The 27,909-nt window shown below is 41.6% G+C and overlaps 4 protein-coding genes across 4 annotated transcripts; all 4 read right to left on the bottom strand.

Moving 5' to 3' along the window:
- Positions 1-1,771: 1,771 nt before the first annotated feature.
- LOC128106130 (small proline-rich protein 2I-like) lies at positions 1,772-2,206 on the bottom strand. Its single transcript, XM_052731445.1, has 2 exons — positions 2,057-2,206; positions 1,772-1,840 (listed from the first exon to the last, which is right to left on the bottom strand). The coding sequence occupies exons 1-2, from the start codon at positions 2,204-2,206 to the stop codon at positions 1,772-1,774; spliced, it is 219 nt and encodes a 72-aa protein (XP_052587405.1).
- A 7,196-nt stretch (positions 2,207-9,402) lies between these two features.
- Positions 9,403-9,657, bottom strand: LOC128106122 (small proline-rich protein 2H). Its single transcript, XM_052731438.1, has one exon. It carries the CDS (start codon positions 9,655-9,657, stop codon positions 9,403-9,405), a length of 255 nt encoding a protein of 84 aa, XP_052587398.1.
- An 8,523-nt stretch (positions 9,658-18,180) lies between these two features.
- LOC128106129 (small proline-rich protein 2E) lies at positions 18,181-18,453 on the bottom strand. Its single transcript, XM_052731444.1, has 2 exons — positions 18,406-18,453; positions 18,181-18,351 (listed from the first exon to the last, which is right to left on the bottom strand). Exons 1-2 carry the CDS (start codon positions 18,451-18,453, stop codon positions 18,181-18,183), a joined length of 219 nt encoding a protein of 72 aa, XP_052587404.1.
- Positions 18,454-26,659: 8,206 nt separating this feature from the next.
- On the bottom strand, positions 26,660-27,010 carry LOC128106127 (small proline-rich protein 2D-like). The gene is made up of 2 exons (XM_052731442.1): positions 26,963-27,010; positions 26,660-26,857 (listed from the first exon to the last, which is right to left on the bottom strand). The coding sequence occupies exons 1-2, from the start codon at positions 27,008-27,010 to the stop codon at positions 26,660-26,662; spliced, it is 246 nt and encodes an 81-aa protein (XP_052587402.1).
- Between the last annotated feature and the right edge of the window lie 899 nt (positions 27,011-27,909).

The following is a 27,909-nucleotide window of genomic DNA, read 5'->3' as shown; positions in this document are numbered from 1 at the left end:
GTACTTGTGTTTTAAACATTGCCAAGTATTTAAATTGGATGATACCTCAATTCCTTTACACCCCTTTCTCTGCCATATTTCACAGAAAATAAGGACAATAAAATAAAGTGATGAGCAGAATACAAGGAATAATACATTTTAGAATTGTATTTCCAATGTGAGTTAGTTATGTCTAAGTCACTTCTACAATGGACCAACTATGGTAATGTCATTGTGGTGGTGATGGTCCTAATGATATTGTAGGTGGTGGTAACGGTGAGCAACTTTTGTTAATGGTGAAGGTGATGATGGACATGGGTGTGGTGGTTTTAGTGGGTGTGATGGTCATAGTATGCACAATGAAGGTGGTAGGTGGTGATGGATATGCTGCTGCTAGTGGTGATGGTCATGATAGTTGGGGAGAGAGAAATGAAGATTATCAGCAGCTCCCATGCACTGCCACTTATTTAGTTCTAAATTGTTGTCTGGCACTATGCCAATAAAATGACATGCATTTATTCCATTGTTGGCAAAAATAAATCATTGACATATGTGAGAGTTTCAATGTCTAACATAAAAGATAAAACATAGCCAGCATCCCTATTTTCAGAAAAATTCAAGCCAAAGACAGTTGAATCCCACTGCTCCAAGGTACAAATGAATACCAACAAAATAATAGCAATCCCTAGCAAGGATATCAAGAAGGAAAAGAACTCAAACACACCATCCATGAGAGTAGATTAATCGGTCCAGTATGAAGGTCAGTATGGAGTTTTCTCCTAACAAACAACAATAAAAGCAGAACAAACATAAGATTGAGTGAAAACACTTGGATTTGTATAAACAGAGGTCAAAGAGAACATACCTTAGAGATATCTGTATGTCTATCTTTGTTACACCACAACTCATAATACACAAGCTAAATAACAAGGATGGGTGCTCATCAATAGATGACTGGATTAAGAAAATATGACACACACACATACCAGAGTAATATTTAGTTATAAAGAACAATGATATAATGCCCTATTCATGCAAATTGATATAACTGTTATCATATCATATCATCTTGTTAAGAAAGATAAAAACATTCTAAAAGAAAAAATAGGTATGTTGTTTTAAATACAAAATAGGAATAAAATAATAAGGCTATGTTAATGTACATATGTAACTATTAGGGCAGGGTAAGGGAACAAGGGAGAACAAAATATGTGGGGTGTAGGTAAAACATATGATCCAATAAGTACATGCATAACTGAAGAATCCGTTATCTTCTTAGGTTAGCGTTGCTAAAAGGAGATTGTAGTTATGTAGAAGGAAATAATATGATACTCAAGCAATCAAACACTAAGTAATCATTGTTATGATCCAAAATTCAGTCAAAACACAAATGCTACAGATTGACATGTTTCAGAAGCAAGAACACATGAATACCATCACTGAGATTGTAATTTATTTAGGAAATGAAACAACAGTGACAATTATTCTATTAAAGGGACAGAGGGATTTGGAAATCATACTCTGAGAGCACTGAAGGTACATCTAATGTCTTCTCTCTGAACACTGAGATACTGAACCACGGAGGAAGGACCATTCCCCTTGAACAGCAAGAAGACAGCCTCATGGAAATGTCCTCCATTTTAGAGGTATTAACAGGCACAAAGAGGGTGAAGGGTAGAGAAGATTCTTTTGCATCCATGATGAACTTTGAATGGAAGATAGAGTTATTGCTATGAAAGTAGTTGAGATGGATTCCCTTCTCTTCTCCTGGTCATGGTGACAGCTGAAGCAGTCACTTGCTCTTGGGTGGGCACTTTTGCTGGCAGGGTGGAGGGTATTGCACAGGAGGACATTTCTGCTGCCATGGCTGAAGGGGGCAGGGCTCAGGGCACTTTGGGGGAGGACAAGGCTCCGGACACTGTGGAGGAGGACAAAGCTCTGGGCACTTTGGGGGAGGACAAGGCTCCGGACACTGTGGAGGAGGACAAAGCTCTGGGCACTTAGGGGGAGGACAAGGCTCTGGACACTTTGGGGGAGGACAAGGCTCTGGGCACTGTGGAGGTGGACAAGGCTCTGTGCACTTTGGGGGAGGACAAGGCTCTGTGCACTTTGGGGGAGGACAAGGCTCTGGGCACTGTGGGGGAGGACAAGGCTCTGGGCACTGTGGAGGTGGGCACACAGGAGGAGGCTGGCAGGGCTGCTTGCATTGTTGTTGGTGGTAAGACATCGTGCTGAAGTCTCAGGATCTGAAAGACATTCCATGAGAGTGTTCAGGGGTGATTGACAGGGAAAACTGATAGAGGCATAGAACATCAGATCCATATAACTCCATTCATGCACATATTCCCCAACTCCAGTTTTAGGACATCATGGCATTACCCAGTGCTGTCAGCAATCTGTGATAGTAGCCCTGGGAAATCACCTTTGTTTTAGGCCTTATTGCCAGGAGAAAATATTTTGTTCCAAAATAACAAATAAGGCTCTTTTCATACAGAAACATCTTCAAGACAGGCAGTCTCAAGTTCTAGAAGCCTGAACCATCTCAGAATGAATTCCTGCCTCCCTTGTCACTTGTGGCATCCCAGCAGGTTGTCTGGAGATACAGAGTTGAGGATAGCTCAGGAAAATCTTAGGTTCTAATACCTGAAGAGGTATAGGGCTATGAAAATTGATACCTAAAGATGCATATGAAAGAGAAAAATGCTCTGTTCAATCAACTAACAAATAAAAGGAAGAGCCATCTATCAGAGTGGACTAGTGTATCCACTGCTAAATTTCTGGCTGCTAGGTAGATACCTGTCATCCCATGATCACAACAGGACTCATCACACTTACTCCCTCAAAACTGACTACAGCACATAAGAAGACCATAAAGACAGACCAAATCAACAAATGACACTCACCAGGTTCTCCAAAATAGTCCAGGACTTGAGTACAAGGATTCTGCAGTACAAGACCTCTTTGTAGGACTGGCTGCCTGGGCCCAATAAAAGTACAGTGGACTAACAATGGGCAGGTCTGAGAATTTCCCAACCAAAATGCAAATTCATGCTTGACTGGCTAAAAGGGAATCACCAAAGTAGGAAATATCCTGTTCCTGGACATCATCACTATACAGTGCTGTGACTCAGAGGGCCCTCCTGTCTTTTCAGTTTCAGTAAGACCTCCCTAGTTGTTTGAGTTGTCTTTCTTGATTGAAGACAATATATCTTTTCTCTATTACAACTCTCTTCTGTCCTGTTTCTTCTGATTCAGCTCATTGATGTTCTTTGGTGCACTGGCTCATTTATATTCCTGTTTTCAAGGTATAATCTGCCTATGTGCTGAAAGAAGGAAAGTGTTACTGGGAACTTCAGCTGTGGATTCAGCTTCATCTTTGACAACTCTGTTCAGAAGGACAGGTTAAGTCTCCTGCCTAGGTTGAATTCTTATCTTTCAACATAGGAAATTGAATATGCTGTTCATGGGGGAGGGTGAAGGACTTGGTACTTATCCTGACCCTCTTTAGGACTGCCATCTCAAACAAAATAATAAAGGTATATATTTAGACTCCCATCTAATAATAACCATAAAAATGCTTATCATGACAGCAGAACTAAAATTGCACCTGCCCTAAGCATGTTCTTGCTTAGGTGGTTAGTATGAAGACTCACAATATCTCACATTTCTCTTGTAGAAAGAGCTCTGGAGAGCACCTGTAGGTGTGAAACACACCAACTGGAGTTTTTATGAGAACTTTCAAAACACATGGTGTACTGAATCTTCCATATACACACATGTGCTCATTCTTACATATGCACACAGACAGACAGACACATATGCAGAGCATCAGCCTTATATTTTTATCTGCCACATAGCTACATGTATCACTTCCCAATTTTCTTAAGTATATTAATGATCATTGCTGCATAATAACTGAAAGAATGGATAAAAATTGTGTGTTTTGTAATTCTTGATTGACATTTGAACAATTTGAGAGAGCCAAGGCTCTGTACACTTTGTAGGAAGAGAAGGCTCAGGGGACTTTGAGAGTGGACAAGGCTCTGGGCACTGTGGAGGAGAACAAGGCTCTGGGCACTTTGGGGGAGGACAAGGCTCTGGGCACTTAGAGAGTGGGCACACAGGAGGAAGCTGGCAGGGCTGCTTGCACTGTTATTGTTGGTAAGACATCGTGCTGAGGTCTCAGAATCTGAAAGACATTATGTGACAATCCTCACAAGAGGTGATTTCCCACAGGGAAATAATTTCAAAATATTGAAATATCAGAACTATTCCTCTATCCCAACTACTGCTCAAAACTTCCTGACTTCCCTTCCATGTCATCATTTTAGTTCATTAACCTAGAAAACCATTCTTTTTCATCACATTTTCTGTGAGTAAACTCTTTCTTTCAAAGGACAGAATGATGGTACTCTCAGAAAACATCATCTTCAAAAAAAGGCAGCCTGAAGTTTAAGTTGTGAAATACTGAGCAATTTTAACAGTGACAGTAACTGCTGCCATTGTTATTACTTGTGATGTTCAGGAAGTTGACTATAGCATAAAACAGAACACAGAAGAATTAAAAAATGTAGAACCTTCTAAGAGGGAGAAGAAAAGAGAAAAATATTCTCTTTGGTGCTTTAAGTTGTTTTACAATTAAAGATGGAAGAATAGAATGGGGAAGATGAAACAAAGCCATTACTAGCTCCAGCTCTGCTCTGGGAAGCACATAGGTACTGAATTAACCTCAATGAAGCATATCAGCTTCCGATGACAGTCAGTGCTTCTGACAGTAAGGAAGGGTTTGGCAGAGAATGCCATTGTCCATGTCCCTGAAGGGAAAGAGTCATCAGTTCTAGACCTGAGGCCAGGTACCACGAAATGTACCACCAGTGGATGGCTCATAAAAGTTAGTACACATACCATAGAGCTATGTGATTAGGAGACGTACTACTCTCCATATTTGCATATCACACTTAAATAATGATCTTAGGCAATGTCTGACTTCAAACATTCCAAATTGCAAAATTGGCTACTGAGATGGGATGCCAGTAAAACACAGAGTCAGTTAACTTGAAGTTCTTCTTCTAAATATAGCCCATTCAGAAGGGTGGAAATGGTTAAAGGGAAGTAATACAAAGGGAAGACTTATACTGTCATTGGACTTCAGAGGGCAGGGTAAATCAGGTCATGTAAAGAGCAATGATTAACATTAAAGACCTTTGAAAAAGACATGTGGAAACCTACTACTCAAAAAACTTACTAATATCTATTATTACTTACTAATATATATATATAATATTATATTTTTTATATATAATGATTTAATGCAGTTACCTTACAATTGGAGGGAGTGCAATACCACCTCATATTAATAAATGCAAACCTCAGTAGCAGTAACAGCTTACTTCTTTTTAGTTAATAGCAGGTGGGGTCCCATAGACAAAGTCCACTACCTTACAGACTATTGCCTGTGACTTGGGTACCCTCCAGAACTTCAAGGTAAGGCCCTTTTTCTGTAGAAATCAATGCTTAAGTCAGAGAACATGGAGAACTCTAGGAGGTACTCACCTGTTCACTTCATTTGTATTGATCAGTCCTCATGATATTGGAAGGTGCTTTGTACACTGAAGAAGAGGACAAGTACTTACCATCCTCAACCAGTTCTGAACACTGCAAGCTACAACAACAACTGTCTTGGCAAGATAGGACCACTGGCATGACAGTGGCACAAATATGGAAGCAACCAAGCACTTTCTATTTGGATTTAAGGTCCCACTCTATAAGAAAAAGTGCATATCAAGCACAGGTAAAGGGGACACAATCTATAGCTAGACAGGCATAGGCCGTGGGGATAATCCAATTAGTACTATTATTCTACTAAATGGACAAAGCAACACAGCAATTCCTCATAACTTACTGTCACACTAATATCAATATATTTCTCATTCATCATCTAAGCAGCTTCTCTTTGCAGTAGATTATTAACAAAGAGACTGCAACTGATAGATGATGTTGAGAGTAAAAAACTATTTTTTACAAAACATTACACTCACAAAGGAGTTGGCAGAAAGATTATAAGATCTAGAGATAGAAACTGCTTTCTTCACATAACCAGGCCATTAAACGTTTGAACTCATAACTATTGAAACAGCATGCGTAAGTCATATGAAAGATCAAACCAGACCAAAACTCATATACAATAGAAGAGAAATATGAAATCCCACCACTAGTTGAGGAGTTATTAGCAGTTGATAGGTTCTGGGAGAAGGAATGTCAGTTTTCTTCAATGATGAGACACTTGCTGTGTTGTCCTTACTTCAGGGTAGGCCCCACTGTCTAGAATAGCTGGACTAACAAACTGGGACAAGGACAAGCAAATAAAAAGAAATCAAAGTTGGGTGGCAAGAGAAGGAAAGACACAATGGATAGATGACAGTTGTTGGTCAGAGTTCCTTCCACATGAAGAGCAGCCACAGATGAACAGGATGCACATCAAACTTTCTCCAAGTGTGAATCTTAAAGAGAGACATGAAACACAAGTGTGCACAGATATTACACACACAATGGTCCTTCTGAGCTGTCATATATCATTGAGTTAAACATTTGATCCTCTTAGTTTTATTTTCTTTTCAGTGTAGGGGACCCTGAGTTCAACCTGCATATTTTTATCCTGACTTCGAGGGAATTTTATGGATCAATTACAGGCCTGAACAGGAAGGTTTAATATTTAAGAAGTTCTTCATTTAAATTAATGTTTTACTATCTCACCCATTCAGAGGGCCTGATCCAGTTGGGGGCCCCTCAGCCATTGGTTCATAGTTCATGTGTTTCCATTTGTTTGGCTATTTGTCCCTGTGCTTTATCCAACCTTTGTCTCAACGATTCTCACTCATATAAACCCTCCTCTTTCTCGCTAATTGGACTCCCAGAGCTCCATCCGGGGTCTAGCCGTGGATCTCTGCATACAGTCCCCTCAGTCATTGGATGGGGTTTCTAGCACAACAATTAAGATGTTTGGCCATCCCATCACCAGAGTAGGTCAGTTCAGGCTGTCTTTCGACCATTGCCATCTGTTTGGGAGGCATCCAGGAGGTGGGACCAGGTCCTGTGATCATTGCATGAGTTGGCTATTTGAAACCTGGGGCTTATACAGGGACACTTGGCTCGGCCTGGGAGGAGGGGACTGGACCTGCCTGGACTGAGTCTACCAGGTTGATCTCAGTCCTCAGGGGAGGCTTTGCCCTGGAGGAGGTGGGAATGGAGGGTGGGCTGGGGGGAAGGGGAGGGGGGGCGGGAGGGGGGGAGAACAAGGGAATCCGTGGCTGATATGTAGAACTGAACTGTATTGTAGAATAAAATTAAATTAAATTAAAAAATTAATGTTTTACTATGACATAGTATGCCATTAAGAAAAATAACCTGACAAAATCAAGATTCTACATTATTATATTTAAAAAATCAATAACAAGCAACAGAAGATCTGATGTAGGCCTCACATTCTTTATTAGAATCCCTTTCCCACATATTTGCACATTTGACAGTATTTTATTTGGTGTTTTGATGAGGTTCTTGGTGCGAGAGATAATGGTCATGGAATGGTGATGGCCCTGGACATGGTGCTCGTAGCGGGGTAACAGTAGTGAGGGCGAGAATGATAGAGCAGGTAGGCAGTGCTAGCTGGGGTCATGTCTTTTAGTTGTTGTGATAGTGATTCTAGTATTGGTGATGATGATGGGGATGTTGCAGATGGAAGTGAGGATGGTAGTGAGGGTAGTGGAAATGATGTGGATCAGCAGCTTCCAGTTCTATCACTAACTTGGTACTAAATAGGTGCCTTAAATGTGCCAACCAAATGGCAAACATTTAGTTCGATTATGACCAAAGGCAAGACTTTGGCATACTTAGGAATTTGCACAAGTAACAGTAACAGGAAAATGTTTAACACCTGTAGCCATTAGAGAACTGGAAAGCAAACTTATACCAGAAGACCATACTATCTATGTAAGAAAGAGAACCATCAAAATAATAACAACAATTCAATTCCTGGCAGAGGAGTGGAGGAAAAAGAACACAGGCTGTCAGACAGTGAGAGAGGAGATTAACCCATCATGTATGGAAATCAGTGTGGAGTTTCCTCCAAATAAATACTACTAGAGCAGAACTGTCACGTGATTCAGCAGCATCACTTGGGTTCATATGAAAAGAAGTCAAATACAGCATACAGTAGAGATGCCTGCATATCCATCTAGAGTCCACAACTATTCCTAATATGCAAATTAAATAATCTATGATATCTGCTCACCAGTGAATAAATGGTTAAAAAACTGTGGCACCTATGTGTACTGGAATAACAATCAGTCATAAAGTACAATGATAACATGTCCACTTCAGGCAAATAAATGAAACTGCATATCATCATGATAAGAAAAATATATAGACTCTTAAATACAAGGTTGCCGGCCGGGCGGTGGTGGCGAACGCCTTTAATCCCAGCACTTGGGAGGCAGAGCCAGGCGGATCTCTGTGAGTTCGAGGCCAGCCTGGTCTCCAAAGCGAGTTCCAGGAAAGGCGCAAAGCTACACAGAGAAACCCTGTCTCGAAAAAACCAAAAAAAAAAAAAAAAAATACAAGGTTGCCATAGATATTACAGATCTTGAAGGAGGAAAATATAGCAAGGATAGGTTAATGTAGATGTGTAACTATAAGGTCAAATGAAGGAGAAAAGTAAGAGCAAAATACATAGGGATGTAGGGAGAAAATTTGTCCTAAAAGGCACATGCATATCTGAATATCACGTCATCTTCTTGAGTTAACATGTGCTAAAGGAGAGATGGTAGTTATGCAGAATGAAATAATGTGTCTCTCAAGCAAACAAAGACCAAGTAATCTTTCTAGGACCCATAATTCAGTCAAAATCTGATTACTGCAGAATGACCTGGAGATCAAAGAATAAAAATATAGGATGAGGAGAATAACAGGAGGGAAATACAGTGAGTTTTAGAGAAAAAGACCAAACAAATATGATCAAGAAAAATGTACTTTATTCAGGATAGGAAAGCAGAGTGGCAACAACCCAACAAAATTGACTGACAGTTTTGAAAACATCCTCAGACCCCAGGATGGAAGCTGCTGCTCTTCACTCTGATTAACAGGGACACTGAACCAGTGTGGAAGGATCATTGTCAGCAGCTCCTTGACTGCAGAAGCAGAAGCAGAACAGCCTCAGGGAACACCTTCCCTGCCAGGAATCAACATAGACACATGGAAGGTGGAAGTTGGAGAAGATTCTTCTGCATCCTTGAGAGACTTTGAAGGGAAGATGGGAGTGTTTCTGTGAAAGTGTCAGAGACAGATTTCCTTCTACTTTCTTGCTCCTGGTGACAGGTGAAGCAGTTACTTGCTCTTGGGTGGGCACTTCTGCTGGCAGGATGGAGGAGGTTACACAGGAGGACATTTCTGCTGGCATGGCTGAGGTGGGCAGGGCTCAGGGCACTTTGGGGGAGGACAAGGCTCTGGGCACTGTGGAGAAGGACAAGGCTCTGGACACTTTGGGGGAGGACAAGGCTCTGGGCACTTTGGGGGAGGACAAGGCTCTGGGCACTGTGGGGGAGGACAAGGCTCTGGGCACTGTGGAGGTGGGCACACAGGAGGAGGCTGGCAGGGCTGCTTGCACTGTTGTTGTTGGTAAGACATCGTGCTGAAGTCTCAGGATCTGAAAGACATTACATGAGAGTGTTCAGGGATGATCCACACAGAGAAGACTGATGGACACATGGAACATCAGATCCATTTCTCTCTCCAGGCATGCATATATTCCCCTATTCGTGCTTTAGAACAGGCTGGCATTTCCCTTTCCTATCAGCAATCTGTGGCACAAGATTTAGGAAATAACCTTTTTTTTCATGCCTTTTTGCTGTGAGAAAATATTTTGTTCCAATGAAACAAATAAGGCTGATTTCACACTAAACATCTTCAAGACAGGCATTCTCAAGTTCTAGAACCCTGACCAATCTCAGAAACAATTCCTGCCCCACTTGTCACTTGTGACATCCCAGCAAGTTGTCTTGAGTTGCAGAATTGGGAACTGCTCAGGAAAATCCCAGGTTCTAATACCTGCTAAGGTTTAGGGCTGTAAAAAGGACAACAAAAGATGCATGTGAAACAGAAAAATACTCAGTTCATTCACCTACCAAATAAAAGGAAGAGCCATCTATCAGAGTGGACTAGTGTATCCACTGCTAAATTTCTGGCTGCTAGGTAGATACCTGGCATCCCTTGATCACAACAGGACTCATCACACTTACTCCCTCAAAACTGACTACAGCACATAAGAAGACCATAAAGACAGACCAGATCAACAAATGACACTCACCAGGTTCTTCAAAGAAGTCCAGGACTTGAGTACCAGGAGTCTGCAGTCATGCAGCAAAGGTCCCTTTTATAGGACTGGTTGTCCAGCCCAGTGGAAGTACAGATGACTGACAGTGGGCAGGTCCAAGAATTTCCCAACCAAAATGCAAATCCATGCATGACTGGCTGGACTGGGACTCTACAAAGTAGGAAATATCCTTTTCCAGGACATCATCCCTGTAAAGTTCTGTGACTCAGTGGGCCCTCTTGTCTTTTCAGTTTCAGCAAGAACTCCCTGGTTGTCTGAGTTGTCTTCCTTGATTGAAGACATTATTTCTTTTCTCTATTACATCTCTCTGTGTTCTGTGTGTTGGGCTTCAGCTCACTGATGCTCTTTGATTCATTGGCCCATTTATATTCCTGTTTCCAAGGTATAATCTGCCTATGTGCTGAAAGAAGGAAAATGTTACTAGGGACATCAGCTGTGGATTCAGATTCATCTTTGACAACCCTGTTCCCAGAAAGAGGTTATGTCTCCCTCCTATGTTGAATTCTTTTCTATAACCATAGAAAGTGGAATAAGCTGTTCATGGGGGAGTATGATGGGCTTGGGCCTTATCCTGGGCCTCTTTAAGACTACAATCTCAAACGACATACTGGTGGTATATGTTTAGACTCCACTCTGATGATGACCATAAGACTGCTTATCAAGTTGCTTTATAATTAGAGATGGAAGAATAGAATGAGGAAGATGAAACAAAGCCATTACTAGCTCCAGCTCTGCTCTGAGATGCACACAGGTACTGAATCAACCTCAGTGAAGTATGTCAGCTTCCTGTGACTGTCAATGCTTCAGACAGTAAGGAAGGGTTTGGCAGAGAATGCCATTGTCCATGTCACTGAAGGGAAAGAGACATCAGTTCTAGACCTGAGGCCAGGTACCATGAAATGTACCACCAGTGGATGGCTCATAATGGTTAGTACACATACCATAGAGCTATGTGAGTAGGAGACTTACTACTCTCCATATTTGCATATCACACCTAAATCATCATCTTAGGCAATGTCTGGACTCAGTCATGCCCAATTACAAAATTGCCTACTGATCTGGGATGCCAGTATCAGACAGAGTCAGTTAACATGAGGTTCTTCTTCTGAATATAGCCCACTCAGAAGAGTACAAAGGGTTAAAGAAAACAATGCAAAGCCTTACATTGTCATGGGACATGGGAGGGCATGGTAGATTAGGGCATATAAAAAGAGATGATTAATGTTAAAGACCTTTTGGAAAAACCATATGGAAATCTACTAATCTAAAACCTGACTAAAATATATACATATATAATATGCAGTTAACTTACAACTGGAAGGGTTACAGTTCCACAAGTAGATGCCTCATATTAACAAATATAATCTTCAGTAGCAGTAGTAGCTGACCAATTTTTAGTTGCTAGCTAGTGATGTCCCAAAGAATGACTCCACTCTCTTACAGAATACTGCCTGTAACTTGTCAATCCTCCAGAACAACATGGTAAGACCCCATTTCTGTAGACATCAATGCTTAAGTCAGAGAACATGGAGAAATCTAGGAGGTATTCACCTGTTCACTTCATTCCTATTGACCAGCCCTCATGGTATTAGAAGGTGCTATGTACACTGGTTAAGAGAAAAGTGCTCACCATCCTCATCCAGTTCTGAACACTACAGCAAGCTACAACAATGACTGCCTTGGCAAGATATACCCACTGGTATGACAGTGGCACAAATGTATGGGAACAACCAACAACTTTCTGTTTGATTTAAGGCCCTTCTCTGTAAGACAAAGTGCATATCTAGCACTGGTAAGGTGAGAGAATCTATAGCTAGATAGAACATAGGCCCTGGGGGATAATACAATTAACACTATTTTTCTGCTAAATGGACAAAGAAACAAATAATTCCATGAGACTTATTGTTATAATCATATCAATATATCTCTCATTCATCATCTGAGAAGCTTCTTCTTGCAGAAGATTATTAATAAAAGGACCTGCAACTGATAAATGGTGCTGTGAGTAAGAAATTATTCATTTGCTCAGCATTACCCTCACAGAGGAGTTGGCAGAAAGATTATAAGATCTAGAGATAGAAACTGCTTTCTTCACATATTCGAGCTGTTAAACATTTGAATTCATAACTATTGAAACAGCAGGCATAAGTAAGTGAAGCTCAAACCAGACCAAAAGTCATCACACAAGAGAATGGAAGTATGAAATACCACCACTAGCTGAGGAGTTATTAGCAGTTGATGGGTTCTGAGAGAAGGAATGTCAGTTTTCTTCAATGATGTGACACTTGCTATGCTGTCCACACTCCAGGGTAGGCTCCACTGTCTAGAATAGCTGGACTACATAAACTGGAAGTGATGGAGACAAGGACAAGCAAATAAAAAGAAATCAAAGTTGGGTAGCAAGAGAAGGAAAGGCACAGTGGGTAGATGACAGTTGTGGGTAAGCCAGTATGTGAATATCATTGAAATGCATTGGATAAAAATTTCTTTTTTTTGGGGGGGGGAGGGTTTATTAGGATTGAGTTCTACACCACTGTTCGTCATCAAAGGACATTAGGACTGGAACTCAAACATGTTAGGAACCTAGAGGCAGGAGCTGATGCAGAGGCCATAGAGCAGTGCTGCTTAATGACTTTCTCTCCGTGGATTGCTCATCCATATTTCTCAAAGAACCTAGTACCACCAGCCAGGGATAACACCACCCACAATGAACTGGGCCCTCCCCCATCAATCATTAATTATGAAAATATCCTACAGGCTTGCCAAAGCCCAATTCTATGGATGCATTTAATTTTTTTATTTTTTTATTTTTTATTAATTTTTTTATTTTATTTTATTTCAAAATATAATTTAATTCTACATATCAACCACATATTCCCTTGTTCTCCTCCCTCCCACCCCCCTTCCCCCCATCCCACCCCCATTCCCATTTCTTCCAGGGCAAAGACTCCCGCGAGGATTGAGATCAACCTGGCAAACTCATTCCAGGCAGGTCCAGTCCCCTCCTCCCAGGCTGAGCCAAGTGTCCCTGTATAAGCCCCAGGTTTCAAACAGCCAACTCATGCACTGAGTACAGGACCCGGTCCCACTGCCTGGATGCCTCTCAAACAGATCAAGCCAATGAACTGTCTCATCTATCCAGAGGGCCTAATCCAGTTGGGGGCCCCTCAGCCATTGGTTCATAGTTCATGTGTTTCCATTCGTTTGGCTATTTGTCCCTGTGCTTTTTCCAATCTTGGTCTCAACAATTCTTGCTCATATAAACCCTCCTCTTTCTCGCCAATTGGACTCCTGGAGCTCAACCTGGGGCCTGGCCGTGGATCTCTGCATCCAGATCCCTCAGTAGTTGGATGGGGTTTCTAGCACGACAATTAGGGTGTTTGGCCATCCCATCACCAGAGTAGGTCAGTTCGGGCTGTCTCTCGACCATTGCCAGCAGTCTGTTGTGGGGGTATCTTTGTGGATTTCTGTGGGCCTCTCTAGCACTTTGCTTCTTCCTATTCTCATGTGGTCTTCATTTACCATGGTCTCCTATTCCTTGTTCTCCCTCTCTGTTGTTGATCCAGCTGGGATCTCCCGCTCCCCCAAGCTCTCTTTCCCTCGAACTTCGCCCCTCATTACCCCCACTCACATCCAGGCTGTTCATGTAGATCTCATCCATTTCTCCGTCATTGGGCAATCCCTGTATCTTTCTTGGGGTCCTGTTTTCAAGGTAGCCTCCCTGGTGTTGTGAGTAGCAGTCCAGTCATCCTTGTTCCACATCTAGTATCCTCCTATGAGTGAGTACATACCATGTTTGTCTTTCTGAGTCTGGGTTACCTCACTCAGGATGATTTTTTCTAGATCCATCAATTTGCCTGCAAACCTCATGATGTCATTGTTTTTCTCTGCTGAGTAGTATTCCATTGTGTATATGTACCACATTTTATTTATCCATTCTTCAGTTGAAGGGCATCTAGGTTGTTTCCATGTTCTGGCTATTACAAACAATGCTGATATGAACATAGCTGAGCAAGTGCCCTTGTGGTATGGTTGAGCATTCCTTGGGTATATGCCCAAGAGTGGTATAGCTGGATCTTGGGGGAGATTGATTCCCAATTTTCTAAGAAAGTGCCATATTGATTTCAAAAGTGGTTGTACAAGCTTGCATTCCCACCAGCAGTAGAGGAGAGTTCCCCTAGCTCCACATCCTCTCCAGCATAAGGTTTCTTCAGTGTTTTTGATCTTAGCCATTCTGACAGGCGTAAGGTGGTATCTCAGAGTTGTTTTGATTTGCATTTCCAGGATTAACAAAGATGATATTATAAAGAGGGCATCATATTAAAGGACATATGTAAGTCTCGAAAGACAAGTATCACATGTTTGCTCTCATGTCTTGAGACAGCAGATAAAGGAGAATACAATCTATCTGCTTATATTTAAATGTCATGATGAAATCCTTCACTTTTTACAATAATATATTCTAATTACATTATTTTGAAAATAGAGGCTACTAATTCTGACATCACTGGCACCAGAGTCAGAGCAGCTGAATCTCTTTTCAGGCTGAGACACCAAAGGTGAGTTCCTTCCACAGAAGCTCAATTAAGAGTTGTCACAGATGAACAGGATGCACAGCACACTTTCTCCAGGTGTGAACCTTAAAGACAGAGACATGGAACACATATGTGCACAGATGTTATACACACACCATGGTTCTTCCTAGCTGTCATATGTCATTGAGCTAAACATTTGATTCTCTTACTTTTATATCCTTTTCAGGGTAGATGACCCTAAGCTCAACATGCATATTTTTACCCTGACTTCTAAGGAATTTTATGACAGGCCTGAACAGGAAGTTCTAATTTTTCCTGCTTCTTCATTTAATTTAATATTTTAATATGATATAATCTATGCCACTAAGAAAAAGTCCCTAAAAAAATCTAGGTTCTACATTAACATAGGGAAGAATCAATAACAAGCAACAGGAGGTAAATGCAGACCTCACATGCTTTGGCTGGAATCCCTTTCTCACACATTTGTACATTTAACAATATTTGACTTGTTTTTGGATGATGTTGTTGACACTGTAAAAAATGGTCATGGAAGGGTGATGGACATGTGTATGGTACTCATAGTGACGTAATAATACTCAAGGTGGCAATAATAGAGGAGGAGGCAGTGCTAACTGCTGTCTTATCTTCATTTGCTGTGATAGTGATTCTAGTATTGGTGATGATGATGGGGATGTTGCAGATGGAAATGGGGATGGGAGTGAATGTAGTGGAAATGATGTGGAGCAGCAGCTTCCAATTCTATCACTTACTTGGTACTAAATAGGTACCTTGAATGTGCCAATCAAATGGCATGCTTTAGTTCAATTACGACCAAAAGTAAGACTTTGACATCCTTAAGATTTTTCACAAAGAACAGTAAGAAGAAAATGTTCAACATCTGTAGCCATTAGAGAACTGGAAAGCAAACCTACACCAGAAGACCATTCTACCTGTGTAAGAAAGAGTACCTTCAAATTAACAACAATTCAATTCCTGGCAGAGGAGTGGAGGAAAAAGAACACAAGCTGTCAGACTGTGAGAGAGGAGATTAACCCATCAAATATGGAAATCAGTGTGGGGTTTCCTCCAAAGAAGTAACACTAAAGCAGAACTGTCATATGATTCAGCAACATCACTTGGGTTCATATGAAAAGAAGTCAAATAGAGCATACAATAGAGATGTCTGCATATCCATCTAGAGTTCAGGTCAACTCCTAATATGCAAATTAAATAATCTATGATATCTGCTCACCAGTGAATGAATGGGTTAAGAAAATGTAGGATCTATGTGTGCTGGAGTAATAATCAGTCATAAAGAATAATGATATCATGTATGGTGATATTTTATTTGTGCTGAAATGTTATTTTATTTGTATGTTATTAAATAAAGTTGCCTGGGGTTCAGAGCTAATAGCAAGCCATTTAACAGATTTCTGGCAGTGGTAGTACACACCCTTAATCCTGATCACATGACAGGCAGATCTCTGTGTGTTCAAGGATACAGCCAGCATGGAGACACATGCCTTTAATCTCAATACCATCCATACAGACCTGGAGGTCTGTATAGACAGGCAGTGATGAGGAGGTCATGTAGTTGGGTTTACAACCAATGAGAAGGCAGAACAGAAAGTCAATAAAAAGACAGACACACAGGAAGTAGGTCTTTTTCTGAGGGGAAAGACGACATTGACAGCGAGGGGTAAGAAGGCAGTCTTGGTCTTAGCTCTTGGCTGCTGCTCTGACTTCTTGGGCTTTTAACTCTGCATTTGGCTCTGTGTTTCTTATTTAATAAAACTGTTCAGAATTACATCTACAATCATGTCCTCTTCAGGCAAATAAAATAAACTGCTTATCATTTTTTAAAGAAAAATACATATACTCTTTTTTGGGGGGTGTATATAGCACATAGTCTTTTTATTTATTTATATCTTTCAAATCACTCTATATTTCTTCACTTTCTGTTTTTATATCTACCTGTTAGAGTAGTAGCTTAATTGACTATATCATGACTTATTGTCAGTGCTCTATGACGGAGGGTTTATGTTGCTTTCAATATTTTTAAGTCTTGTTAATGACTATAATTATTAAATTACTTAATAGTTACACATCTACATCAGCCTATCCTTGTTATGTTTTTCTCCTTCAATATTTTAAACACTTTCTCCCACTCCCCCCAACACCTTCCCCTATCCCACCCACATCTCCTCCTCATAGAGGGTAAGGCCTCCCTTGGGTAGTCAACACAGGCTGGCATACCAAGTTGGGGCCGGGCCTAGCTGCTCCCCGCTGCATCAAGGCTGAGTAAGGCATTGAACTGTAGGGAATGGACTCTAAAAACCAGTTCACATACCCAGGATAAGTCCTGATCCCATTGCCAGGGGACCCACAAATGCATCAAGCTATGAAACTTTCACCCACATTCAGAGGGCCTAGTTTGGTCCCATGTAGGCTCCCCAGCTGTCAGTCCAGAGTCCATGAGCTCCCAGTAGCTTGGGTCAGCTATCTCTGTGGTTTTTCCCATTGTGATCCTGACCCCTGTTGCACTCAGATGGGTGTCTACCCTAATTGTCATCATAGAACCTACATCCAGTAACTGATGGAAGCAGATGCAGATGAGACCCATAGCTAAGCACTCAGCCAAGATCCTGGAGTTCAGTTGAAGAGAGGGAGGAAGGATTATAGCAGCATAATCTTCTGAAGTGAGCATTTGCTGAAGGAGAATTGTTGTTATACAGAATGAAATAACATGTCTCTCAAGCAAATAAACACTAAGTAATCTTTGTTATGACCCAAAATGCAGTCAAAACCTGATTACAGCAGAATGACCTGTGGATCAAATAATAAAAATAAAGGAACAGGAGCATATTGGGAAGGTAATAGAGTGAGTTTTAGAAAAAAAGAGCACATGACTACTATCAACCAGATTGTACTTTATTCAGGAGATGAAACCAGGGTGGCAGCAACCTAACCAAGGTGACTAACAGTTTTGGAAAACCTCCTCTGAGTGCCCCAGGAAAAAGCTGCTGCTCTTCACTCTGAGTAACAGGGGCACAGAACCAGTGTGGAAGGATCATCCTTAGCAGCCCCTTGACTGCAGAAGCAGAACAATCTCAGAGGAACACCTTCCCTATCAGGAATCAACACAGACACATGGAGGGTGGAGGGTGGAGAAGATTCTTCTGCATCCATGAAAGACTTTGAAGAGAAGATGGGAGTGTTTCTACAGAAGCCTCAGAGACAGATTTCCTTCTCCTCTCTTGATCCTGGTGACAGTGTAAGCACTCACTTGCTCTTGGGTGGGCACTTCTGCTGGCAGGCTGGAGGAGGTTGCACAGGAGGACATTTCTGCTGGCATGGCTGAGGGGGGCAGGGCTCTGGGCACTTTGGGGGAGGACAAGGCTCTGGGCACTGTGGAGGAGGACAAGGCTCTGGGCACTTAGGGGGAGGACAAGGCTCTGGGCACTTTGGGAGAGGACAAGGCTCTGGGCACTGTGGAGGTGGGCACACAGGAGGAGGCTGGCAGGGCTGCTTGCACTGTTGTTGTTGGTAAGACATCGTGCTGAAGTCTCAGGATCTGAAAGACATTACATGAGAGTGTTCAGGGATGATGTACACAGAGAAGACTGATGGACACATGGAACATCAGATTCATTTCTCTCTCCAGGCATGCACATATTTCCCAATTTATGCTTTAGAACATGCTGGCGTTTATGGCACAAGCTTTACAAAATAATCTTTGTTTCATGTCTTTTTGTTATGAGAAAATATATTGTTCCAATGAAACAAATAAGGCTGTTTTCACACAGAAACATCTTCAAGACAGGCATTCTCAGGTTCTAGAACCTTGACCAATCTCAGATCCAATCCCTGCCTTTCTTGTCACTTGTGACAAAAAGCAGCAGGCTGTGTGGAGTTGCAGAATTGAGAACTGCTCAGGTAAATCCCAGGTTCTAATGCCTGCTAAGGTAGAGAGCTATAAAAATTACACCAAACGATGCACATGAAACAGAAAAATGCTCTGTTCATTCACATAACAAATAAAAGGAATAGCCACCTGTCACAGTGGACTAGTGTGACCATTGCTAAATTTCTGGCTGCTAGGTAGATACCTGTCATCCCATGATCACAATGGAACTCATCAAAGTTACTCCCTCAAAACTGACTACAGCATCTAAGAAGACCATAAAGACAGACCAATTCAACAAATGACACTCACCAGGTTCTCCAAAGTAGGCCAGGACTTGAGTACCAGGAGTCTGCAGTCATGCAGCAAAGATTCTTTTTATAGGACTGGTTGCCCAGCCCAGTGGAAGTACAGATGACTGACAATGGGCAGGTCTGAGAATTTCCCAACCAAAATGCAAATCCATGCATGACAGGATGGACTGGGACTCTACAAAGTAGGAAATATCCTTTTCCAGGACATCATCCCTGTAAAGTTCTGTGACTCAGTGGGCCCTCTTGTCTTTTCAGTTTCAGCAAGAACTCCCTGGTTGTCTGAGTTGTCTTCCTTGATTGAAGACATTATTTCTTTTCTCTATTACATCTCTCTGTGTTCTGTGTGTTGGGCTTCAGCTCACTGATGCTCTTTGATGTATTGTCCCATTTATATTCCTGTTTTCAAGATATAATCTGCCTGTGTGATGAAAGAAGGAAAGTGTTATTGGGGACCTTGGATGTGGATTCAGCTTCATCTTTGACAACCCTGTTCCCAGGGACAGGTCATGTCTCCTGCCTAGGTTGAATTCTTTTCTCTAACCACGGGAAATGGAATATGCTGTTCATGTGGGAGTATGATGAGCTTAGGCCTTATCCTGACCCTCTTCAAGACTGACATCTCAAACCACATACTGGTGGTATATGTTTAGACTCCCCTCTGATGATGATCATAAGACTGCTTATCATGATGGTTGAGGAACAAAAATTGCAACTGCCCTAAGCATGTTCTTGCTTAGGTGGTTAGTATGAAGACTCATAATCTCTAACAGTTACCTTGTGAGAAGGGCTGTGGAGACCACTTGTGGGTGTGATACACTCAAATGGAGTTTCTATGAGAACTTTCAAAACTTACAGTGTTTTGAATGCTTCATATATACACATGTGCTCATTCTTACACATGCACACCAACAGTCAGAGAGAGCATCAGAGATGGACAGACAAAGACAGACAGAGCACCAGTCTTACATTTTTACCTGCCACATAGCTACATATATCACTTCCTAATTTTCTAATGTATATTAATGATTCATTACTACATAATAACGGACAGAATGAATTAAAAATTGGGTGTTTTGGATGAGGTTTCTAGCACGACAATTAGGGTGTTTGGCCATCCCATCACCAGAGTAGGTCAGTTTGGGCTATATCTCGACCATTGCCAGCAGTCTGTTGTGGGAGTATCTTTGTGGATTTCTGTGGGCCTCTCTAGCACTTTGCTTCTTCCTATTCTCATGTGGTCTTCATTTACCATGGTCTCCTATTTCTTGTTCTCCCTCTCTGTTGTTGATCCAGCTCTGGATGCAGAGATCCATGGCTGGGCCCCGGGTGGATCTCTGGGAGTCCAATTATCGAGAATAAGGAGGGTTTATATGAGCGAGAATTGTTGAGACCAAGGTTGGATAAAGCACAGGGACAAATAGCCAAATGAATGGAAACACATGAACTATGAACCAATGGCTGAGGGGTCACCAACTGGATCAGGCCCTCTGAATGGATGAGACAGTTGATTGGCTTGATCTGTTTGAGAGGCATCCAGGCAGTGGGACCGGGTCCTGTGCTCATTGCATAAGTTGGCTGTTTGAAACCTGGGGCCTATGCAGGATTGCTTGGCTCGGCCTGGGAGGAGGGGACTGGACCTACCTGGACTGAGTCTACCAGGTTGATCTCAGTCCGAGGGGAAGGCTTTGCCCTGGAGGAGGTGGGAATGGGGAGTGGGCTGGGGAGAAGGTGAGGGGGGCAGGAAGGGGGAGAACAAGGGAATCCATGGCTGATATGTAGAACTGAATTGTATTGCAAAATAAAAATTAAAAAAAATAAATAAATAAAAATTGGGTGTTTTGTAATTTTTGATTGACTTTGAACACTTTGAGGGGAAACCCAGGCTCTGGGAACTTTGGAGAAAGACAAAGCCAGAACACATTCAGAGTGGACAAGTCTCTGGGCACTTAGTGGGTAGGCACATAGGATGAAGCTGACAGGGTTGCATGCACTGCTGCTGTTGGTAAGACATTGTGCTGAAGTCTCAGGATCTGAAAGACCCTGTGGAACAATTCTCACAAGAGGTGATTTCCCACAGAGAAAGAATCTCAAGTTTATGAAACATCAGAACTATTCCTCAATCTAACTCCTGCTCAAGACTTCCTGACTTTCCCTTCCATATCACCATTTTGATTCATTAACCTACAAAACCATCCCTTTTTTCACATTTTCTGTGAGTAAACATGTTTCTTACAAAGGATAGAGTGATGGTACTTGCAGGAAACATTATCTTCAAGAAGGGCTGCCTGAAGTTTAAGTTCTAGAATACTGAGCTCTCTCAGTGATGACAGTAACTGCTGTCATGGTTATCACTTGTGATGTCCCAGGAAGTTGGCTATGATATAAAACAAAACACAGAAGAATGTAAAAATCTAGAAACTACTAATAGAACAATGAGTTCAGAGAAGAGAAAAATATTAATTTTGGTCCTTTAAGTTGCTTTATAATTAGAGATGGAAGAATAGAATGAGGAAGATGAAACAAAGCCATTACTAGCTCCAGCTCTGCTCTGAGAAGCACACAGGTACTGAATCAACCTCAGTGAAGCATGTCAGCTTCCTGTGATTGTCAATGCTTCTGACAGCAAGGAAAGGTTTGGCAGAGAATGTCATTGTCCATGTCCCTGAAGGGAAAGAGTCATCAGTTCTAGACCTGAGGCCAGGTACCATGAAATGTACCACCAGTGGATGGCTCATAATGGTTAGTACACATACCATAGAGCTAGGTGAGTAGGAGACTTACTACTCTCGATATTTGCATATCACACCTAAATCATCATCTTAGGCAATGTCTGGTCTCAGTCATGACAAATTACAAAATTGCCTACTGATCTTGGATGCCTGTATAACAGAGTCAGTTAACATGAGGTTCTTCTGAATATAACCCCATCAGAAGGGTACAAAGGGTTAAAGGGAAAGTATGCAAAGGGAAAATTTATATTGTCATGGAACATGAGAGGGAAGGGTAGATCAGGGCATATAGTGCATATGCAGAGAAATGATTAATGTTAAAGCCTTTTTGAAAAAGTCATATGGAAATCTACTACTCTAAAACCTTACTAAAATACATACATATATAAAATGTTTTAATGCAGTTACCTTACAACTTCAGAGAGTGGTGCAATACCACAAGTAGATAACTAATATCAACCAAAGCAATCCTCAGTAGCTGTAATAGCTTACCTCGTTTTAGTTGCTAATAAGTGTAGTCCTATAGACTAACTCTACTACCTTACATACTATTGCCTATAACTTGTCTGTCCACCAGAACTTCAAGGTAAGGCCCGTTTTCTGTAGAAATCAAAGTTTAAGTCAGAGAACATGGAGAACTCTAGGAGGTACTCACCTGTTCACTTCATTTTTATTGATCAGTCCTTATGATATTTGAAGGTGCTATGTACACTGCAGAAGAGGACAAGTACTTACCATCCTCACCCAGTTCCGAACACTACAAGCTACAACAACGACTGCCTTGACAAGATAGGACCACTGGTATGACAGAGGCAAAAAAAGTATGGGAGCAACCAACCACTTTCTGTTTGGATTTAAGGTCCTACTAGATGAGACAAAGTGCATATCTAGCAGTATTATAGGGGAGAGAATCTATAGCTAGATAGGACATAGGCCTTGGGAGATAATCCAATTAGTACTATTATTCTGCTAAACAGACAAAGCAAAATAACAATTCCTAATGATTTATTGCTATACTCACATCACTATATCTTTCCTTCATCATCTGAGAAGCTTCTCTTTGCAGTAGTATTAACATAGAAACCCACAACTGGTAAATGATGCTGAGAGTAAGAAACTAGTGTTTGTTCAGCATTACCCTCACAGAGGAGTAGGCATCAAAACTGTAAGAACTAGAGGTTGAAACTGTTTTCTTCACATAACCAGGCCATTTAATGTTGGAACTCATAACTACTGACACAGGATACACATGTCATGGGAAAGCTCAAGACAGACCAAAAGTCATCACACAAGAGAAGGGAAGTAAGAAATGCCACCACTAACTGAGGAGTTATTAGCAGTTGATAGGTTCTGAGAGAAGGAATGTCAGTTTTCTTCAAAGATGTGACACTTGCTATGTTGTCCACACTCCAGGGTAAGCCCCACTGTCTAGAATACCTGGACTATACAAACTGGAAGTGATGGGGACCAGGACAAGCAAGTAAAAAGAAATCAAAGTTGGGTGGCAAGAGAATGAAAGGCACAGTGGGAAAATGACAGTTGTGGGTTGCCAGTGAGTGAATATCATTGAAATGTATGGATGATATTTTCAAAGAATTAATAAAGATGATATTATAAAGGGGGTATTATATTAAGGGACACATGTAAGTCTCCAAAGACAAGTATTACGTGCATGATCACCTATGTCAAGGCAGTGGATGAAGGTGAATACAGTCCATATGCATATATTTAAGTATCATGATGAAATCATTCACTTTTTACAAAGATATATACTAACTACATTATTTTAAAAATAGAGACTACTAATTCTGAGGGCACTGTCAGAACAGCTGAAATTCTTTCCAGGCTGAGACACCAATCATGAGTTTCTTCCATAGAAGCTCCTTGAGGAGCAGCCACAGATGAACAGGATCACAGCACACTTTCTCCAAGTGTGAACCTTCAAGACCAGTGACGTGGAACACATGTGTGCACAGACATTTATACACACAACAGTCATTTCCAGTTTTCATCTATCATTAAACTAAATATTTGATTCTTGTAGATTTATGATCTTTTCAGTGTAGTTGACCCTGAGTTCAACCTGCATATATTTATTTGAATTCTAAGCAATTTTATGAACCAAAGACAGGCCTGAACATGAAGTTCTAATATTTTACTAGTTCTTCATTTAATTTTATATTTAGCTATGATATAATCTATGCCATCAAGAAAAAGTCCCTCAAAAAATCAAGACTCTACATAATTATATGAAAGAAACAATAACAAGAAACAGAAGGTCTGATGCAAGCATCACATTCCTTGGATGGAATCTCTTTCTCACACATTTGTACATTTAACAATATTTAACTTTTTTTTTTATAACGTCTTTGGTGCTAGAGATAATGGTCATGGAAATGATGACAGCCATGGATATGATGCTCTTAGTTGAGTAATAGTAGTGAGGGTGACAATGACAGTGGAGGTAGTCAGTGCTGGTTGGTGTCATAACTTGTAGTGATTGTGGTAATGATTCTAGTATTGGTGATGATGATGGGGATGTTGCAGATGGAAGTGGGGATGAGAGTGAATGTAGTGGAAATGATGTGGAGCAGCAGCTTCCAATCCTATCACTTACTTGGTACTAATTAGATGCCTCTAAATGTGCCAATCATATGACACACATTAGTTCAATTATGACCAAAGGCAAGGTTTGGTATACTTAGGAGTTTCCACAAGTACAGGAACAAGAAAATTTTCAACATCTGTAGCCATTAGAGAACTGGAAAGCAAACCTACACCAGAAGACCATTCTACCCGTGTAAGAAAGAGAAGCATCAAAATAATAACAACAATTCAATTCCTGGCAGAGGAGTGGAGGAAAAAGAACACAAGCTGTCAGACTGTGAGAGAGTAGATTAACCCATCAAATATGGAAATCAGTGTGGGGTTTCCTCCAAAGAAGTAACACTAGAGCAGAACTGTCGCATGATTCAGCAGCATCACTTGGGTTCATATGAAGAGAAGTCAAATAGAGTATACACTAGAGATGCCTGTATATCCATCTAGAGTTCAGAACTACTCCTAATATGCAAGTTAAATAATCCACCTATATTCTCACCAGTAAATGAATGGGTTAAAAAATGTGACAAGCACATATGGACAGCAATAGTTGGACTTAACAAAAAAAAAAAGAAAAGAAGACATGATGGTGAGAGGGAGATATGTTGCAGGGGTTCTTGAGAGAGTGAGCAGGGAGAAGACAGTAGATAAGATCATGCTATATTGTATGCTTGCATGAAATTGTCAAGCAATAAATTTAAACTATCCTGGGGAAAAATGTGGCATCTATGTGTGCTGGAATAATTATCAGTCATAAAGCACAGTGATATTATGTCCTCATCAGGCAAATAAATGAAACTGCTTATTATTGTGTTAAGAAAAATGTATATGCTCTTATATACAGTGTTAGCATTTGTGTTTCAAATATTAAAAGAGAAAAACATAACAAGGATAGGTTGTTGTAGATGTGTAACTATTACATTAGTAAAGGGGACAAGTGACAGCAAAATACTTATGGGTATAGGGAGAAAGTATGTCCTAAGTGGCACATTCAGGTCTAAATACAGCAAAATCTTTTTTTATAATTTTTTTTATTTTTAAAAAAATTTCTTTCCTTTTACATACCAAGCCCTATTCCCCCTCCCTCCTTTTCTCCCACTCCCCCCTCCCCGTACCTTCCCCTATCCTACCGCCATCTCCTCCTCATAGAGGGTTAGGCCTCCCTTGGGTAGTCAACATAGGCTGGCATACCAAGTTGGGGCCGGGCCTAGCCGCTCCCCCCTGCATCAAGGCTGAGTAAGGCATTGAACTGTAGAGAATGGACTCTACAAAACCAGTTCACATACCAAGCATAAGTCCTGATCCCACTGCCAGGGGACCCACAAACACATCAAGCTATGAAACTTTCACACACATTCAGAGGGTCTAATGTGATCCTATGCAGGCTCCCCAGCTGTCAGTCCAGAGTCCATGAGCTCCCAGTAGCTTGGGTCAGCTATCTCTGTGGTTTTTCCCATTATGATCCTGACCCCTGTTGCACTCAGATGGGTGTCTACCCTAATTGTCATCATAGAACCTACATCCAGTAATTGATGGAAACAGATGCAGAGACCCACAGCTAAGCACTCAGCCAAGATCCTGGAGTTCAGTTGAAGAGAGGGAGGAAGGATTATAGCAGCATAATCTTCTGAAGTGAGCATTTGCTGAAGGAGAATTGTTGTTATACAGAATGAAATAACATGTCTCTCAAGCAAATAAACACTAAGTAATCTTTGTTATGACCCAAAATGCAGTCAAAACCTGATTACAGCAGAATGACCTGTGGATCAAAAAATAAAAATAAAGGAACAGGAGAATATTGGGAAGGTAATAGAGTGAGTTTCAGAAAAAAAAGAGCACATGACTACTATCAACCAGATTGTACTTTATTCAGGAGATGAAACCAGAGTGGCAGCAGCCTAACCAAAGTGACTGACAGTTTTGGAAAACCTCCTCTGAGTGCCCCAGGAAAAAGCTGCTGCTCTTCACTCTGAGTAGCAGGGGCACTGAAGCAGTGTGGAGATCATCCTCAGCAGCCCCTTCACTGCAGAAGCAGAACAACCTCAGGGGAATGCCTTCCCTATCAAGGGTCAACACAGACACATGGAGGGTGAAGTGTGGAGAAGGTTCTTCTGCAACCATGAGAGACTTGGAAGGGAAGATGGGAGTGTTTCTACAGAAGCGTCAGAGACAGATTTCCTTCTCTCTCTTGGTCCTGGTGACAGCGGAAGCACTCACTTGCTCTTGGGTGGGCACTTCTGCTGGCAGGATGAAGGAGGTTGCACAGGAGGACATTTCTGCTGGCATGGCTGAAGGGGGCAAGGCTCAGGGCACTTTGGGGGAGGACAAGACTCTGGGCACTGTGGAGGAAGACAAGGCTCTGGGCACTTAGGGGGAGGACAAGGCTCTGGGCACTTTGGAGGAGGACAAGGCTCTGGGCACTTTGGGGGAGGACAAGGCTCTGGGCACTTAGGGGGAGGACAAGGCTCTGGGCACTTGGGAGGACAAGGCTCTGGGCACTGTGGAGGTGGGCACACAGGAGGAGGCTGGCAGGGCTGCTTGCACTGTTGTTGTTGGTAAGACATCGTGCTGAAGTCTCAGGATCTGAAAGACATTACATGAGAGTGTTCAGGGATGATTCACACAGAGAAGACTGATGGACACATGGAACATCAGATTCATTTCTCTCTCCAGGCATGCACATATTCCCCAATTCATGCTTTAGAACATTCTGGCTTTTTCCTTTCCTGTCAGCAATATGTTGCACTAGCCTTAGGAAATCCCTTTTGTTTCATGCATTTTCCAGGAGAAAATATTTTGTTCCATTGAAACAAATAAGGCAATTTTCACACAGAGATGTCTTCGACAGACAGCCTCAAGTTCTAGAACCCTGAGCAATGTCAGGGCCAATTCCTGCCTCCCTCGTCACTTGCACATCACAGCAGGTTGTCTGGCGTTGCAGAGTAGAGGACAGCTCAGGTAAATCCCAGGTTCTAATACCTGCTAAGGTATAAGGCTATGGAAAGGACACCAAAAGATGCATATGAAACAGAAATATACTGTGTTCAACTGCACACCAAATTAAAAGAAAAGCCACCACATGTAATCCCTAAAACTTGATTGCAACACATAACAAGGCCATAAAGACAGACCAAATCAACAAATGACACTCACCAGGTTCTTCAAAGTAGGCCAGGGCTTGAGTACTAGGAGTCTGCAGTCATGCAGCCAAGAACCTCTTTATATGTCTGGCTGCCCAGCCCAGCGGAAGCAGAGCTAACTGACAGTGGGCAGGTCCAAGAATTTCCCAACCAAAATGCAAATCCATGTGTGACTGGCTTGACTGAGATTCTACAAAATAGGAAATATCTGTTCCTGGACATCATCACTGTAAAGTGTTGTGACTCAGTGGGCCCTCCTGTCTTTTCAGTTTCAGAAAGATTCCTCTGGTTTTCTAAGTTGACTTTCTTGATTGAAGACAATA

The sequence above is a fragment of the Peromyscus californicus genome, unplaced genomic scaffold (assembly GCF_007827085.1).
Source record: "Peromyscus californicus insignis strain IS unplaced genomic scaffold, ASM782708v3 Scaffold_9__1_contigs__length_137607984, whole genome shotgun sequence".
NCBI classification, from domain to species: domain Eukaryota; kingdom Metazoa; phylum Chordata; class Mammalia; order Rodentia; family Cricetidae; genus Peromyscus; species Peromyscus californicus.
This window is presented reverse-complemented; position numbering and strand designations above follow the sequence as displayed.